Source organism: Cyanistes caeruleus, chromosome Z (genome assembly GCF_971803275.1).
Source record: "Cyanistes caeruleus chromosome Z, bCyaCae1.hap1.1, whole genome shotgun sequence".
Lineage (NCBI taxonomy): Eukaryota > Metazoa > Chordata > Aves > Passeriformes > Paridae > Cyanistes > Cyanistes caeruleus.
The window spans coordinates 24,795,015-24,812,729 of record NC_141732.1 but is presented as its reverse complement, the minus strand read 5'-3'; the positions used below and the strand labels follow the sequence as shown (position 1 = coordinate 24,812,729).

At 41.5% G+C, this 17,715-nt stretch overlaps 2 protein-coding genes across 6 annotated transcripts in view; one reads left to right on the top strand and one right to left on the bottom strand.

Annotated features, from left to right (window-relative positions):
• Positions 1 to 2,639: 2,639 nt before the first annotated feature.
• On the top strand, positions 2,640 to 11,094 carry PPIC (peptidylprolyl isomerase C). The gene is made up of 5 exons (XM_086867063.1): positions 2,640 to 2,789; positions 6,747 to 6,860; positions 7,331 to 7,424; positions 9,077 to 9,261; positions 10,488 to 11,094. Exons 1-5 carry the CDS (start codon positions 2,691 to 2,693, stop codon positions 10,614 to 10,616), a joined length of 621 nt encoding a protein of 206 aa, XP_086723189.1. The 5' UTR covers positions 2,640 to 2,690; the 3' UTR covers positions 10,617 to 11,094.
• Positions 11,095 to 12,653: 1,559 nt separating this feature from the next.
• The window catches only part of SNX24 (sorting nexin 24), a 91,730-nt gene continuing 86,668 nt past the window's right edge, over positions 12,654 to 17,715 (bottom strand). For all 5 annotated transcript variants that reach the window (XM_023944360.2, XM_086867064.1, XM_086867066.1 and 2 more), the window contains one exon: positions 12,654 to 13,512. In XM_023944360.2, coding sequence (XP_023800128.1) covers positions 13,442 to 13,512 — 71 coding nt within the window. In that variant the 3' untranslated portion in view covers positions 12,654 to 13,441. The remainder of the gene's footprint in view (positions 13,513 to 17,715) is intronic.

Here is a 17,715-nt window from a genome sequence, read left to right as displayed (position 1 = left end):
TCATGGACAAGTACACCCTTTTTTGCCTAAAATCAGCTGGACTGCCAGGCCCAGAGAGTGGATGTGAATGGAGTTACATCCAGCTCATGGCCAGTCCTGATCCCCAGGACTCAGTGTTGGGGACAGCCATGTTTTAAATTTTTACCCATGGTCTGGATGTGGGGATCAAGTGCACCCTGTCAGCTTGCAGAGGACAGTAAGTTGGGTGGGAGTGTTGATCTGCTGGAGGTTAGGAAGGCTGTGCAGAGGGATCTGGACAGGCTGGATTGATGGGCTGAAACCAAGATGATGAGATTCAACAGAGGAAGTGCCAGGTCCTGTCCTTGGGTCACAACATCCCCAAGCAATGCTACAGGCTGGGGGCAGAGTGGCTAGAAAGCGGCCCAGCTGAAAAAGACTTGGGGGTGCTGGTTGACAGTAGCTGAACATGAGCCAACTGTGTCCAGGTGGCCAGACAGGGAAGTGATATCCTAATCTGTATCAAAAATGGTGTGGCCAGCACAACAAAGAAAGAGACTGTCACCCTGTATTGGGCACTGGTGAGGCCACTTAAAATTTTGGATTCAGCTTTGGGCCCCTCACTACAAGAAAGATGTTGAAGTGCTGAAGTGTGTCCAGGGAAGGTCAACGAAGGTGGGGAACAGCCTGTTGCACAGATCTGATGAGGATCAGATGAGGGAGAAAATAACAACCAAGGGGACACCTGATCACTTTTTCAATAACCTGAAAGGAGGCTGTAGCAAGGTGGGGGGTCAACCTCTTTCTCTCAAGTAGCAAGTCTTAAGAAAAGAGGAGATATCCCGAAACTGTGCCAGGAAAGGCTTAAGTTGGATATTATGAAAAATTCTTTTGTGAAAAGGGCTGTCAAGCACTGGAACAGGCTTTGCAGGGAAGTTGTACAATCACCAACTCTGGAGGCATTTTAAAAACATGTGGATGTGGTACTTAGGAACATGGTTAAGTGCTGGGCTTGGCAGTGTTTGGTTAATGGTTGGACTCCATGATCCTAAAGGTCTTCTCTCACCTGAACAATTTTATGACTCTGTGGTTATTGTCAGCTTGTGTTACTTGCCAGCTGAGGCACAGTCTAAAGCTGAGGGGTTCAGCAGACATGCAGTGCACTTACAGCGGTGCAGAGCACATTCTCTCTTGGGCACCGCATCTGAGCTCTGGGCTGGATTTGCAATTGTCTGTGTGAGTGCTGTGCCATACACGTGTTTACATAAGCCATTGACAGCTTCCTGCTTGCAGTGTATTGGCATCTATTATAACTTTCATACGGCTGGCAGCTGAGGGGCCACAAAATTTCACTGTGTGCTACAATTTACAAATTTTGTAGGGACTGCTGCAGCAATACCATTTGAAGCAGGTCCTGAATGCAAATAATTTTTTAGCACATAATGGCTTGGGAGAAATGTTTGTGTTTGATGAATTCCTTTAGTGCTGCTGTTTATTGTCCAAAGCCAGAGGTGCGGGCTGACATGGGTGCAAAGCAGTGCATACCACTGGGAGCACAAATGAGCCCAAAAGTATTACAAGTGCCTCACAGGCTCCTGTTTCTACTCAGCACATTAAATACAGCAAAGATCAAAGACCCACTTCCAAAATCACAGAATCAGAGAACTGGTCATGTTGCAAGGGACCACAGTGGGCCATGTGGGTTGTCCTAGAGCACATGGCACAGGATTACTCCCAGATGGTTCTTGAGTATTTCCAGTGGCGGAGAGTCTGCAATCTCTCTGGGCAATCTGTTCCAATGTGCAACCACCTGCACAGTAAAGAAATTCTTGCTTGTAATCAAATGGACCATCTTGTACATCAGTTTAGGCCTGTTGCCTCTTATCTATTGCTGGGCACCACCAAGCAGAGCCTGGTACAGACTCTTGACATCCTCCCTTCAGATACTCATAGATAATGATGTGGGCCCACCTCAGTAACTTTTTTTCAGGCTGAATAGGCCCAGCTCTCTCAGCCTTTCTTTGGTCAAAAGAGGGATGTTCTTGTCCCTTTCTTGCCCTGTGCTGGAGCCACTCTGGGAGCTCCACACTTCTCTTAATGCTTAGGAGCCCAGAACTGGACAGAACACTCCCGATGTGTCCTCGCCAGGGCTGAGGAGCAGGAGAACTTCCCTCGACCTCCCGGCAACGCTCTTTCGAATGCAGCCCAGGATATGACTGCCCTTTCCCACAAGGAAAGGCTGGCTCAATCCCTTAAGCATTTACTGTTTTACCTACTTCACCTGCATGTGGGACCTTCCTGGGCACACAGCCTGGCCGTAGCCGAAGGCTGGGCCGTCGCGCCCCTCTCAGGCACTGCAGCTCCCGTGGGGCGCGGCTGGCCGGGGGAGGGCACACGGCTCCCCGCCACCCATCAGGAACCTGCACGGCCGAACCTGGCACTTGCACTCGCCCCAAATCCAGCCAGGCCGTCCTGGCAGCCCCGCACCCGGGCAGCGCCGGGACCGCAGCTCAGTCCCCGGGCGGGTCACCGCTCCTGCCGGGACGGATGACAGATCCCTGGGGTGAGTGACCAGTCCCTGGCATTGGCGGCATTTCCCGCTGGACCGGTGGCGTTTCCCCGGGACGGACGACCGCTCCCCGGGGCGGGCGGTGGCTCCCCGGAGCCCCCCGCCCCGGCGCGGGAGGAGCCGCCCTGCCCCGGCGCAGGCGCCACAGCGCTCGGCCGGCGCCATGGCCCGCGGGGCGCTGCTCGGCGCCCTGGCCTGTCTGTGCTTCCTGGCCCCGGCGGCCGAGGCCTTCAAGAGGAGGGGACCCAGCGTGACAGCCAAGGTGATTCTCGCCCGCAGCCGGGGCGGCGTCTCCGCCGGTGGGAAGCCTCGGGACGGGTCGGGCGGGGCCCGCGGCGGGGATGTCCCGCGGCCGTGGCCGGGGGAGCCGGCCGGCCTCTGCCCTGCCCCGCTCCCACAGCCCGCCCCGCGCCGCATCCCGGGCACAGGGGGCTTGGGGTAGGCTTGGCCGAACGCCAGAACTTCACCGTTTTATTAGTTTTTTTCGGTCGGTTGGTTGGTTACCGGGTGTTTAATCCCTTTGGGCATGCCGCCTTTCTGTAGGCGCTGGCGCACCGCAGAGTTCGGGCCAGCAAAGCCTCCCCCTGGCTTGCAGAAGTGGAAACTTTTAAATTCCTCACCCCTCCGGCGCTGCTGCAGCCTCTGCCGCTGCCAGGGCAGTCTGGGGCTGCTGATGCTGCCAGTTTGCCCCGAGCAGGGGGCATTTAACTGCGCTGGGCTCATCTGGGTTTTATTCATTCCCCCCTGCCTTCTCTGCTGAAACTCCTGGAGGGGATCCAGCGGAGGACTACAAAGTTGATCTGGGCAGAGGAACATCTCTTGCCGGGTAGGCTGTGGGAGCTGGGCCTCTTCAGCCTGGAGAAGGAACGACTGAGAAAGGACCTTATCAATGTCTATGAGTATGTGAGGGGAGGGTTCCAAGAGGATGGAGCAGGCTCTGCTTGGTGGTGACAAACTGATGCGCAGGAAGTTCCACCTGAATAGGAGGAAGAGCTCCTTTACTGTGCAGGTGACTGAGCACTGGAACAGGTTGCCCAGAGGGGCTGTGGAGTCTGCCTCACAAGAGATATTCAGGAATCATCTGGACACAATTCTGTGTCTGTCATGTGCACTGGGATGGCCCTGCTTGAGTGGGGAGGCTGGGCCAGATGACTCCTTTCCACTCTGCCCCATTCTGTCATTGTGTGAAGCTCTTGGTTTGCTCACTGTGCGAGCAGTCCCTTTGTTGGCCCCAGGGGAGGTGTAGGTGCTGGAGGCTGCCAGGAGAGCTGCAGGCCAGGATCCGTGGGGCTCAGTGCTGCAGGGCTCCTGGGCAGGTACGAGGGCTGGGCCGTGCGCCTATGGCACACGTGGCCATTGCAGTGGCACTGGCCACCAGGAGATGTGGGCTGTGGGGCCTGCCGGCAGGACAGCGAGGTACCTAGGTACTGCAGCGCACCAGCATCCCTTCCAAAAAAATTGGTGCAGGAGGTGGGGTGTTTGGTCCGACTTTGGATAAAGCAGGAATTCCATGTTTCAGCCTACAAGTGTCTTTCCATTTGCAGTTAGGAGAGCGTGTGTCCATGGAAGGACATTCATGGAAGTGTGACAGGGAAGGGCAGGGGCAGAACTGCTTCCTCTAGCATGTCTTTGGCATCCTAAGCCATGAACTGTGCCTTTGTACTTCATTACTGCTGTTGTCTGCAACTACTTACATTGTCATTGCCATGGACTTCTAGACCACAGATTTTTATTTTTTTGGGGGGGGGAGGGGTAAATTTGACCTCCAGATAATCTTCTGGCAGTATATTGCCATTTAATTATGCATAAAGCACTTTCCTTCTTCATTCCTTCTGCCTCGGCTATAATTTTATGTCCTTTTCTGATTGTTGTGGCACATAAAAAATTGCATTGCCAGTTTCCCATGTCCTAGGCAGTGGTAACTTTACAAAGCTCATCATCAAATCACACTGGTTTTCTCCCAGTTTAAGTAGTTTCTGTAACCTTTCTTCATATAAGAGGTAATCCATACCTGTTAAGCATCATTTTTCTACATTTTTTAGGTTGGTTTTATCATTCTGCAATAGAGAAGCCAGAATGACATGCATCATTCAGGGTACAAACTCAATACAGATGTGCCCATCTTGATTGGGCACTCAAGATGCCCGTCTCTTTCCTGTATCCATTTTAATGATTTCTAGTATTTGTTTTCCTCCTCTTTCTTCTACCTTCACAAGCTCAAAGCCAAACTTCTCTCTAAACTGCTCAGGATGATTCCAGATGTATTTTGGCCCCCTTGTTGTGGCTTTATATCATGTATTGTTGCATTTAAGAGGTTATTGCATTACCTGGTCTCTAAGAATCATGAGATCTTCCTTTCAAAGTCAGCTTTAGTTTCCCTGAATAATTGAATGCTCTTGTCCATTTTTTCAAACATCTTGTGTAAATTATACATTAATATTTTTATGAGAACCAGCCACTCTTATTGGTGTGTCCTTTTTTCATTTCAGTTTTGAAATACGTCAGATTGTAAATACGATTAAATATTTTTAAAAATATTAATAAGATAGAAGATTTATAATATTTACTTTATTTCAGTGTTTTTGGTGAATAATTTGGCCAGATGTTTTTTGAGATTTAAAAGTGTATCGACCAGCCTACTAGTGTCTATATGCTTACTGAATTTCCAGAAAACCTGTGGAAATACACACAGGAGAACATGGCTTTTCTGTGCAGAAATAGTGTTTAGGGTTGACAAATATTTCCATACTTGATTTTGTGGCCAAAGATACACAGAGACACATTTTTAAAAGTGCTGGTTTTGCTCCTTAGGCAGGCAGCAGTGCCACGTATGAAGCCTTGTGGCTGTGGTAGGCTTACAGCATATGATGAACTTGTCTCCTTGTGCTGTCAACAAAGTGTATGATGTTCCTGCTCTGTGGGGTGATTGTTTGGTAGCCTGAGTCTTGTTACTTATGTATGCCTATGTGTTTCAGGCAGTCCTACTGAACATTTCCAGGCAAAATAGACAAGCAATGGGTTAGAAATCGTAGGAAGGCAATATCCCTTACCTAGATAACCCTGGCAGCACAGTTCAGAGAGGCTTGTTTATAAAACTTAAAAAGTTAGTGAAAGTGTGCTGTTAATACTTTGGGAGCCACACATCTAAGAAGCATGTTATTCAGTGCCAAGTGCCAAGGAAATGGATGAGGTGTATCAAAAGGAATTTTATTTCCTTTGTAGGGCTTTTATAGTGTTAGCCAAAAGTTCAACAGTCAAAACCACATGGAAGATCAAGAAATGGTAGAAATGTTTAGTAGGAGAGCGTGAAAGAGGCATTCACGTTGGAGAGACTGTGGTCATTTATTATCATTATTGGACTAATTTCTTAGCATTACAGACAAGTAATACTTGGTTGAGTGCCACAAGGAACAGCAAATACCACATCATAGGAGTACACATTGCTGTTTCCTAGAAGTTGTAATAGCCTTTATGTAACTTTTTCAGAACTTCAAAATGCCTCATTTCCTGACAGCTGTTCCTATTTTCAGTAATTATTGGAACATTTTTGCACATTCAAATATGCATTCATAGATTCTGAACTATATTAAAATGTCTTATAACTCATTTGTCTTTTTGAAGTTGCTTTTCAGTGACATATACATTGCCCCTTTTAGGCAATCAGCTGAATAAGCTGGTCTGGTTATTTCTCTGCTGGGCTTGAATTCACGTTTAGGAAGGTGACTGCTTGCTTGAGCCATAAGATTTTCTTCCCACTGTGTCAGTTCATGGAATTTAGGCTTTTGTGTATACATACTGATGCCTAGAACAGTGAAGATCATGAGTGAATAGCAAACTGTCATTTGTGGGGAGTGTCAGCACCATAGTTCCCTGTTATTTTCTCCCATATGGGAATAGCATTGTTGTTCATCCTTATTTTCATATTTCATTTTTTCCATTCAACTTTAAAGACTTATGTGTCCTGGAAAAATCTTCTTGAACACTATCTTCAAACCTGAGATACAGTAGCCCTACCAAGCCATTAAAAGCAGTTCTCTGCATAACCTGATTTTGGTGGCTCTGAAAGGATTTCTCTGAAACGACACCCTTAGGAATTGCCAGATATTATTAATACTGACCAGCCAAAAGTATTTTCTTACCACCTTACTCTTTGAAAAGCTTGGTTGTTTGTTGTGCTCACATCTATATCGCTTTTGTTCCCTTCACAAAAAATATTTAGGTGTTCTTTGATGTGAAGATTGGAGACAAAGATGTTGGCAGAATTGTAATTGGACTGTTTGGAAAAGTTGTCCCAAAGACCGTGGAGAACTTCATTGCGTTGGCAACTGGAGAAGTACGTTTGTGGTTTTCTTCCACTGTGTACTGAAGTTTGGCTTGGGAAGGCAGTGTTTGTTTGATGCAGTTTCAGTCTTCATTCACTGGAGCCTGTGCACAAATGCCATCCCCAAGGATGTGCACTAATGTGTGTCTTCTCAGGTGCTTGGTTCATAAGAGATAAGATGCTGGATATGAGCACCTCAATCTGTCCCTGCCTTACAGATCTAGCACGTGGAGTTACTGTGTTCAGATACCACTCAAATAAAGACAATGGCTTTTATCACCTGAATAATACCTTCTTTGTGGCAGTGCAGTCCAGCTGTGTTTACCTGCACCTCAGTTTAATGTGTTTCTTAACAGTATTACATCCCTTGGTGATATATTCTGTGAAATCTAGCCATTTACAACTTGCCTGAGTGATTGTATAAAACTGGATGTATAGAACTGGATGTTACATTAATTTAAAGAATTATTTCATTTTCTTAGAGAGGATATGGATACAAAGGAAGTAAATTTCATCGTGTGATCAAAGACTTCATGATTCAAGGAGGAGACTTTACAGCTGGAGATGGATCAGGAGGTAACATACTTAGTATCTTCCAGGTTCCCTTTTCTTTGTTCAAATGTCTGCTGAAAATATGGGCAAACCAGCATATTCCTTCATGGTTTCTGCTCAGATAAATGAAATAACACCAAACCAGCCCACATTTGTTTTAGAGCATCTAGTACTTTTCCAAGTATCATGTAGCCTAAGCTGCAGCTATTTGGATTATCTGATTTATAAGTATGTGTAGCTCTTCCTTTGTCCTCAATTTTTGCAGATAGCTCTTTTCTGTCTGTGACTTGTCCCCATTCAAGAAGCATGGCTTTGCGTGCTGGGCTGGAGCCACGTGACCAGCTGAGCTGCTCCTACAACTTACCGTCTCCAAAAGATGGATGTCTCCACCCTTCCCCTGCTCTGGCTTTGTGACAGCGCTCCTTCCCTGAGGCACTCACTGATTGCATGTATAGGTGAACCTATTCAAGTCATCCAGCAGAAGTAATCCGTGATGAAACAGTGAAAGCGCGTAGAGGGAAGGCAGGTAGGGAAGAAGGAGGCTGTCCTCTCTGCTCTCAGCTCAGCCCGCTCTGAGGAACCTCTGAGATGTGCTGTGAGAAGGAATTTCATAACAGGGAGAGAGAAAGAAATTAGAATAGTTATGCCCTCTCCCCGTTTTCTCTTACTAAAACTGAAATCACAAACTTGTGGTGCTGTGAGTCCTGGCTGGGTGTATCAATTTTCCCTCCTGAGCCTCCAGAAGAACAGTTAAGTCCACTCAGGGGGGCAATGCGAGCACAGCATCTCTGGCTCTGCACTCACTGGCTGCTGATTTCTTCTCTTCCTTTACATGAACATTCTTCACATGCTACGATTTGAACTGTCTGCATGAACTGTTAGAGATTTTCCTGCTGGGATAGAATGGAAAACACACATTCCTTTTCCTAGCAGTGAACAAAGGGGAAGACCATAATACCAAAGACATAGTTTTAGCATTAAAGGTAGGAAGCATGTATTTGCCTGCTGATGTTGTTTATTGGGATAGCACCTGGTGGTGTTGGGTGTCCCCATTGTGCTAGGCACTGCACAAGTAAGGAGTTAGACAGACAACCTTCTCTTTTCAGAGTAATGGTGGTTTGACCATGACTCATGTGCTTTCTCCCTGAACTATTTTAGCAACATCAGAATCTTTATGTCATGGGACACATCCACACAAAGTATTTTAGTCTGATTTCCATTTGGTCTTCCTATGTTTCTAAACATGTCTAAAGCAATTTCTTAGCATAAGGGAAAGGTTTAAATATTGAAATTGTCACAAAACATGGCAGCCTTATTGTTCATGACCATAAGAATGTACTTTAATTTGCTCAGCAAGATGAAGTATACTATTGTTCAGTGGTATCTGTAAACCAGACCTTTGAAGGTATTCAGCCTGCTTAAATTCAAAGCATAAAACATCATCAGCTTTAACTATTCTCTCCTTATGTGTGGTGGTTTAGCTCACCTTTACACACAAAATGTTTTTAGTTATGGAGTTGCTGATGCTTGAACAGTGATGCTGCTGTGTTTACTCAAACAATGAACCTTCAAGTCCTGAATTCATACTTGGCTTTTTCCATTTTTGAACAAAAAGAGGCTCTTGTTTGATTATGTTTTTTTTTAAGTAAGTTTGCTTTCTTATTTTTTTGTCACAGGAAGAAGCATCTATGGAGAAAGGTTTCCTGATGAGAACTTCAAGCTCAAACACTATGGAATTGGATGGGTTAGCATGGCTAATTCTGGCCCGGACACCAACGGATCCCAGTTCTTCATCAGTGTGACAAAGCCTTCCTGGCTAGATGGAAAACATGTAGTATTTGGAAAAGTCCTTGATGGAATGGTAAGTTTAAAGTAGTGGTTGATCTGGGCAAACTATTATCTGGACCCATTATATCCCTGTTACCATAGTTCAGAAACAGTTGAGTATTCATCCAATATGTACACAGTAGAAAATGATTGTGAAGAGCTCCAGCTGGATGATTTAGAACTGAAACAGCAGAAATGGAAACCTGTACCATGCTTTTGGCTTTCACAGCCATTTTTTCAGGCTGCTAACAACTGAAATGAACTCTGACACTTGCAGATTACAAATGGAGAAAGTTCATCTCCTCCTTTCAGTAACACTGTTACCCATGAAATAATTCTTTTTGTACAGGCTAAAATTAAATTTTGTAGCACATGCTAGTTATGGGTAACACTTTCACTGTTAAGGGTTTTTAAAAATGTATGAATGTAAAGGATGCAAAAACATACCGATGAGAGTCCAAATAGAATTTTAAGCTAAAAAATTATATTTACAAACGATTATACTTTTATTAGTCTGGTTTTCCCTACAAATTACTCCTTTTTAATCTTGGGGAAAACATGAGCTACTGGACTTTGAGGAGTTTGAAAAAGTCATCAGAATATTTGCCCTTCACTTCCATATTCATACTGAATTCCATTTTAATTCATCTACAGTAGTAGCTGTAAATTTTTGAGAAGATATTTAGACTGAAGTTTCAGTTTAGTCAGATTAATGGATGAACATCCAAAACCAAGTTGTCAATAAACCTAAATCAATTTTGTCCTTTAAAAATATTGGTGGCAAGGTACCACACTAAAATCTGTATGTGTGTGTTGTGTGCTAAAGGTTAAAGCAGTAACCAGATTTCTGGAAGCACAGTTATGCTGTACAATTAGAAAAATAATGCTTGCCTTTTCTGATCTCTGGATTCACTTTCTGCTCACAGGCCACAGATAAAATCCTGTGTGCCAGCTTAAGCAGCTGAAAGTACATTTTCAGTTGCCCCTTCAAAATGTTTTTGTTGGCTGAAATATTTCCTAGGAGGGCAAACAGCTTTTCCTGTGCTTCTGTCAACTGTGTGTGATTTACAGAGTGGCACAACTGCTAATGTGGAAAAAAAAGGATGTGGGAAGTTGACAGGGTAAAGGTCTTTGTTCACAAGCTGGTTAATAAGCAGTGATGTTAGACACACTTCGTTGTTTCCGTGGCACCAGACTTCAGCCACTGGAGTTTCTTTGGCTAAACTGAACCTTTCTGTTTGTTCTTTTTTTGTTTGACAGTCTGTGGTGCACTCAATAGAACTCCAGCAGACAGATGAACATGATCGGCCCCTTCAAGACTGCGTGATTGTCAACAGTGGCAAAATAGCTGTAAAGGAACCATTTGTAGTTGAAGTTGGTGACTGGTGAGAACAATACTCAGAATGAAAAGTAAAACTTAATCACTTTTCTTTAATGCCAGTTTTTGACCAATCTCATTGATCCACTGAGTTTTCTCCTTAAAACACAGGAAGTTACATTTAGGCAATACTTATCATTTGCCAAATACAGAGAAGATAGGACTATTTCTGTAACAACTTGTTGGAGCTGCCACTCTTTGAAATTCAAGACATATGCCACCAAATTCTATATCTTGCAGAAAAAAAACCTTTTTCTTGCAGAAAGTCTTCAATAAAAAATTATAGCACTTTAGGGTAGCAGTAATTCTATTTTTTCAAGGTTTAAAGTACAGTAATTTTGTTCTGTTTGGAAATTTTAGCAATATTTGTTTTTGTATTTTCAACTGAAAATATTTACTGTAACACTGCCAGCATTTTTAAAAACTTAAAAAAAAAAAAAAGTAAAATATGGAAGTGTTTTGAATAAATAAACTTTGATTTCAAATAAATACTTGAGAGCATTTTTTACTGCACTCCCCAAGGTCTTTTTTCTCACCTCTGTTGATTCCAAAAAATATGCAGGAGGTTTTGCTTTTCAGTGGATAAGGTTGTAAGGTTAGAGCAGAGATGGTAAATTTTCCTAATCTTAACATGTCAGATAAAAGTCCCTATGGTCTTTATTTATTATTTAGATACCATTCTGCGATCAAGAACAAGCAGCTTTTCTGTCTATTATTGAATGAGATAATTAGTTAGAAACTGATTAAAAGAGAAGAATCCTTGTTTTACAGCATGGTGAATTTTGTAATACCTAACTAATGTTACTTATTTTAAGCTCAACTGCTTTTTGTTTAAGTTTTGCTATAAGTTTGAGAACTTTAGGTTCATTTTTTTTTGGTGATGCTTCATAAATAACTCTTAAACTGACAACTGGTAGCTTTCAGAGAAGGTCAGTGGAGGGTAATGCTTAAGAGACATCTGTGTTAAGTTCTTACAGAACTCCACAGGGAAGAGAAGTGGTTTTTTTTTTCCTTTTGAGCTGTTTTAAGACTCAAGACAGAAGAGCTAGTGCCAAGATCTGGTGAAGGATTCATCCACCTGTACAATGGGCAGCACACCACTTCTGTTTGTAGTGACTAACTTCCTGAAGGGCGTCCTGGAGCCAATGTGAGGTATCCAGAGTTGAAGTGATTCAGGGTAGAAGAGGCTGCTGCAGCACAGAGCTTGTGGGTACCTATTGGCATTCCACTGACAAGGAAACAAGAAAAAGCTGTGGATAGGGATTTAACCCAGATTCTCCTGTCATTTGCAGTTAGAGGATGCTCCTGCTGGTTCTTCATCCACAGCTCTGGGGCCTCTCCTGAAGGTAAATACTGACACTTCTTTCCAGAGATCTGTGAAAGGATTACTGTCCTCTGCAAACAAAAGTGGAGGAGAACTTGGCAAGGGCCTCTAAGTTTACCTAGTGCTAGGCAATGAGATTTCCATTTTACCCCAATCACTTCCCTTTCCACTAGCTGTTTAAAGTAAAACTTTCTGAAAAGCAGCTCTGGGAGCAGGGTGAGCAAGCAGGAGTGAGAATGCCTCAGACTGCCTTGCCCGACCAGCATTCTGCCAGTAGCTGAAAACATCCCTGGAGTCTGAGCCTACAGACCTCAGAAAGTTATGCTACCTGAACAAGTGCTGTAGTCACAGGCCTACCTTTTTACCAAGTCCTAGCTTTCCACTCTCCTCAAATGGCTTCCAAACACATTTAGTAGTTACAACAGGCATGTGTCTCCAGGATCAGACGTATGTTTGTGCCCAGCTTTGCCATTGCTACTTTTGTGTAACACTCCTGCTGATGAGCCCCAGTGACCTACTGAGTGTTCCATTACACTGATTGTTGTTCACCAAGACATACAGTTTTGTAAGGCTACCATGTTCAGCTAAGCTAAGAGCCTTAAGTGAGCAGACACAGTTATTTTCTCACACTTCATAGGGAGACATCTGTGAGACCCATTTCAGATGACAAAATCTCAGAAAAATTTCAATATAAAAGCATGGAAAAAGCCACTGAAGTCGTACATTCATGTCCTAGTTATTTATTTTGTAATGTCCAGTAGCACACGTACAAATTTCCAGTTAAATCTGAACATACATATATATGTATCAGTTTTAGTTTGATCATAATCTTAATAATATTCTTGCTTTAGTTTACCACATAGTTCTATGTTCTGTCGCTTATAAAATGTTAATATATGGAATACAGTCAGCAAGTTGATGTGGAGAATAAACAAACACATAGGTTAGAGGTGTAAAAGCCACATAAAAGCTCTTGGTAAGTAAAATAATTTCAACTGAAATCTAGAAAATTTCCTCAGAGAGTGCTATGTGTTTCAGAATGTGAAAGCATGTTTCCAATTCTGCACACACTCTCTTCAGCACTTATAATCCATCCAGTGCCAGCAATGGGTAATGTGCTGGGAAAAATCCTGGTGCAAAATTGTTTAGTGTTTGCTTTAATAGCAATTATAGAAATAATTAGTAAAACTTTTCTCTTCAAAGGTTAGCATAATACAGTGTATGACTTAGAACATTTAGTGTTAAATAGAGCATGTCAATATATAGAAGGTATAAATAACTTCAATACTGTTGTTTCCATATCTTCTTTTTTTTTTTTTTAAAAGCAGCAACTGTAATGACAGTGATTTTATTTAAAAACACATAATGCTTGAACTTAATCTAAGGTTGTGCCTCTTTCTTCTGAGCATAATTTTCACATCACAGAACTATTCCTATTAGTACACTATTCCTGTTAGTTCTGTTAACCATGACTCAGAGACTTGCTTCAGCTTCTTCTTGCCTTGTATACTTCTACCTGGGCAGTAAATGAGGATAGAATATTCCATGTAGAATGCCATCTATAACTACGTTTGGAAAGTCATCTGAAAAAAATAAAGGAAAAAAGAGAAGAAACTTACCTTCTTATCTATGTCAATACAATATAAATGCTTTTTGTGAAACTTAACTAGGTAAGGCCTCATTTACTTCGGGTTACTGCATTACTCAACTGTTTATCCATGTTGGGGATGTGCTATTAGTAGTGCTGTTTCAGCACTAAAGCCACTTTAAGGTAGCACTGGGCATTGCATGAATGCGCTGCCAGATTTGTAGCTTATTGATTTAAAGGGATGTTCTAATACTTAACGCTGCTAGGCTCCAGCTCTTTATCTGAATCTTTTCTCACAAGGAAGATGGATTACACTGGCAATTCAGTTTCTAACAAAATCTCAATATACTTGAAGAAATTTCAAGATTACTACTGGGAATACTTCAAAGCTGTTTTTTGTATTGTGGTTTACAGCAGTGTTCAGATTGAGAAGACTTGAGGATGCCTGTACAAAGATGATTATTTGAGGCAAGAAATTTTCAGGTTGTCCAATCAACCTAAAAAGTCACATGCTACAAAACGTCATCCTACAGTACTTGAAGGAAAAAATTCCCACTATTTTGTTGTCATGGATGCAGAGGAAACTGCCAGTTAATTCTCATGTTCTATTTGGCATGAAAGAATTGCCTGATAGAACACAGTAATAGATCCAGGTACATGGATGTACACTGTTAAACTGAAAAGAGTTTTGAAATGCACCAACATCTGAGATTTTAATGGTCTATTTAAATCACCAGGCATTAAAACTAAGAATTTCTGATCACATTTTACAACCTTAAAATTATTTGTGTACTAGAAATGGATTTCCTGCTAAGAACAGATTGTTTCTGATGCACAACTTTCCACACTAATCAATCCTTCAACTATCAGCCTACAGGATATTCACAAAGGGGAGATGCAACTTTTATAAAAATCATTAGTACTTGATGAATTAGATCACCTGATGTGGGTGGGAATAAGGGTTTGTCGCTAATTCGTTCACAGAAATATTTTTTGAAGTGAAAATATTGAACAAAAGTAGATTTGAACCCTATAAAAACAATCCTTATGGTCTTAAATGTGTTATTTCATTGTAATTAATAAAGTGATTTAGAATATTACAGATGTTATGAATAGAGATATTTTAGGATGTTTTCATGAACTGTAACCTCCTCTGTAAACAATATATGCATAATTCTACCCAGCTTCTCATAGTAAGTCATAATTATAAATGACTTGCTAATATTTTGAATCCAGTAATGTTTCCTCAAATCCTGTAAGCTCATCTGTCCCAAATTACCCTGTCAGAATAACCCTATGCAGTTGTCATTAATTTTATCAAAAATACACTTGTAAAGGTGATCTGATGCTTTCCTTCTTGATTAAATGATGCAGTTCCAGAAACCAGTTTTTATTGGTTCTTCTATAACATACAGTATATTTAAGAACACAAGGATTGATTTTCAAAAGGATACAACCCCACAACATTAGATTTTATATGAGCCTTTTCTGCTTTAAAAAATCAAGCATGTCAATTTAAGTTAAATACAAATAAAGTGTGTATATATATATATATATATATAACAAGTATAAACACAACAAAGCACAGTCTTTCAGATCTGTGATGTTTGCATGGCTTAAAGAATCATCAGAACAATTTTCAAACAAGTGACAGTAAATCTAAGATACCATTCTTTTAGATTCCAAGGCATCATCTCCAATTTGAAGCATATTAAGCTTTTCCTTAATTTTTTTTTTTTGAGAACATTTTTTTTTTCTCCCCATAGCCTTACACATAAAGAAATGTGCACTTGGGCACACCGACAGTTAGATACATCATGAGAAAGGGAATCTGAAAATCAATGAGGTTAGTAACTGTGGATCTTATTCTGGAAAAATTGTCTTGCAACTCAGCAGTGCTTAAAGCCCAGTCACTGGAATAATGGGAAGATTATATTTTATAAAGACAAGTAACAGTGCAGTGACAGGGTGAAAATGTTCTTTGAGTATTATATTCCAGAAATAGTTATTTATTCTGTTTAAAACTCACACTATTTCCTATTTATTGAAATACATTAACACAGGCATTCCTGTATCCAGGAAAGACTTCTGATTGAAATTCACCTTTTTCGAAGAAAACATACAACAAATAGTTGTTAACGGACGCGTACTTTTCATCACAGGTTGAACAACCTTTGCTGTTTCTACATAGGAACCAGAGTCTATCAAAGAACTGATCTGAGAGGGAAAATTTTAGAAAACTCATCTATATTTTCTCTGTGCTGCAAATTAAAAACAAGAAGAATTAAAGGCAGTGGTAGTTGTGTAAAAACTTTGTTTCTTTCTAACTAGACCTGAGCCAACTAATAGTCTCTACTCAGGACTTGGTTTTCTTCTTCCTTTTCTAAAATACCAAAAAATGCCTTGGCAAAAGCCTGAAATGTCTTTTGTTTCAGATGTCATTAATGAGGCCTACTCAATATTTGAACATGTTACTCATTAGAAGAGGCCTTTATATTAAGGCCTTTTCGCATTAGTTTAAAAAAAAGTTACAAAATTCATTGGAAACTTCCTAATGATTTCACAAAATGGAAGCTTACACTTACTCAGAGTATACATTATGGGAGGGAGATAAATACTATGACAGAACTGCAGAATCTTGAAGTCTAACAGCAAAATGTTACACATGGGCTGGAAATACTAAGCACCATCTCAATTTTTTGGGATAACTGTATATGAAATCCATTTTCTCTCTTCAGAATGGTATGGAGTTACATGTTCTTTGTGATTTATACCAGGCTCTTGAGGAATCAAGTATATAATTATGAGGAGCCTTAAACACTAAGATTAAGACATGCAAAGTGGCTCACTCTAAATATTAGTATAGGCAGCATCTGGACCAAATTTTAAACAGGGGTTACTGTGTGGGTGATTCTTCATTACTGTTGTCAGTTGGGTCAGACATGATCCTGTGCAGTGACCCCCTCCCCTTACTGTGCTTTGGTTCACTGAGTCTGTGATTTGCACTGCAGCCTCTCACATTCAGTCTGTTGAGATCAGACTAGTGCTAAGGCAAAGTAAAAGCTAAACAACCTTGTCACGTGTCTTCTGATGTGGACCTGAATCATACTGGACCTCTGTCTGTGTTTCACTCTAGTTACACATTAGAGTTCAGCAAGACTTCATAGGGTCAGTAGTGTTTGGCCCCACTACTAGCTAGTGTGGACATTGCCTGCAAGAGAGACTACTTAACCCTCTCAAAATACATGAGTTTGTCCCTATGGTTCTGATAAACAGCTTGAAAAAACCAACAGAACCACAGAAAGCTGCAGCTGGGAGGTGTCTGGAGGTGATCTGGTCCAAATCGCTCTTGAAGCAGGAGCGCCTGCAGGCAGTCGCACAGGACCCTGGCCAGGCAGCTTCCATGTGTCTCCAAAAGTGGAGACCCAACACCACTCTGGGAAACCTGTGCCCAGGCTTGGGACACAGCTCCTTATGTTCTAGTCCTATCACTGGGCAGCACTGAAAAGAGATTGGTTTTGTCTTCCTTATTCCCTCACCTCAAGTGTTTATAAACATATTGAGAAAATATCAAGGAAGTACATACACTCCACTGTCTAGGAAAAGCAAAAAAGTGCTCTTTCCTGAATTTATTCTTAAAAATTTAATGAATTTCAAGGCAGTGTGAGAATCTGATTCCTACACAGTGTTTTGTAAAATGAAACAAAATGCCACATTAAAAAAGAATCTATGTGTCTCAGGGAGAAAATTCTCTTCTGAAAGCGATTTTTTAATGAAATATTTAGTAGAAACAAGTTCAAACAAGTAAAATGACAAAGCCGAGAGGAATACATTCTGAAAATGGTACTTTTTTTCTCTGCACACATTTAATTTAAGATAGGGTAAACTCTCTGAATTTTTAATTCAAAAAACTTTTTATATTAAAAATGAGAGTTTACAACAATTTCAAACACTCTTTTGACCCATATAAGTCTAATGTAAATGTCCTGTGAAATATACCACTTACACTTAAAGTACACTTTTTTTTCTCCCATAAAGAGCTCTGGAGGTTATGAATGATAAGAAATAATAATAATCTAAATGGAAATACAAACACGCTTGCAGTAGATCGACTGTTGTTTAGGGAAAAAGCACTTACAAAGGACTGGGCATTCAAGTTCAAATCCTTCAGGCAAAACAGCCAAAGGGTCAACAACAA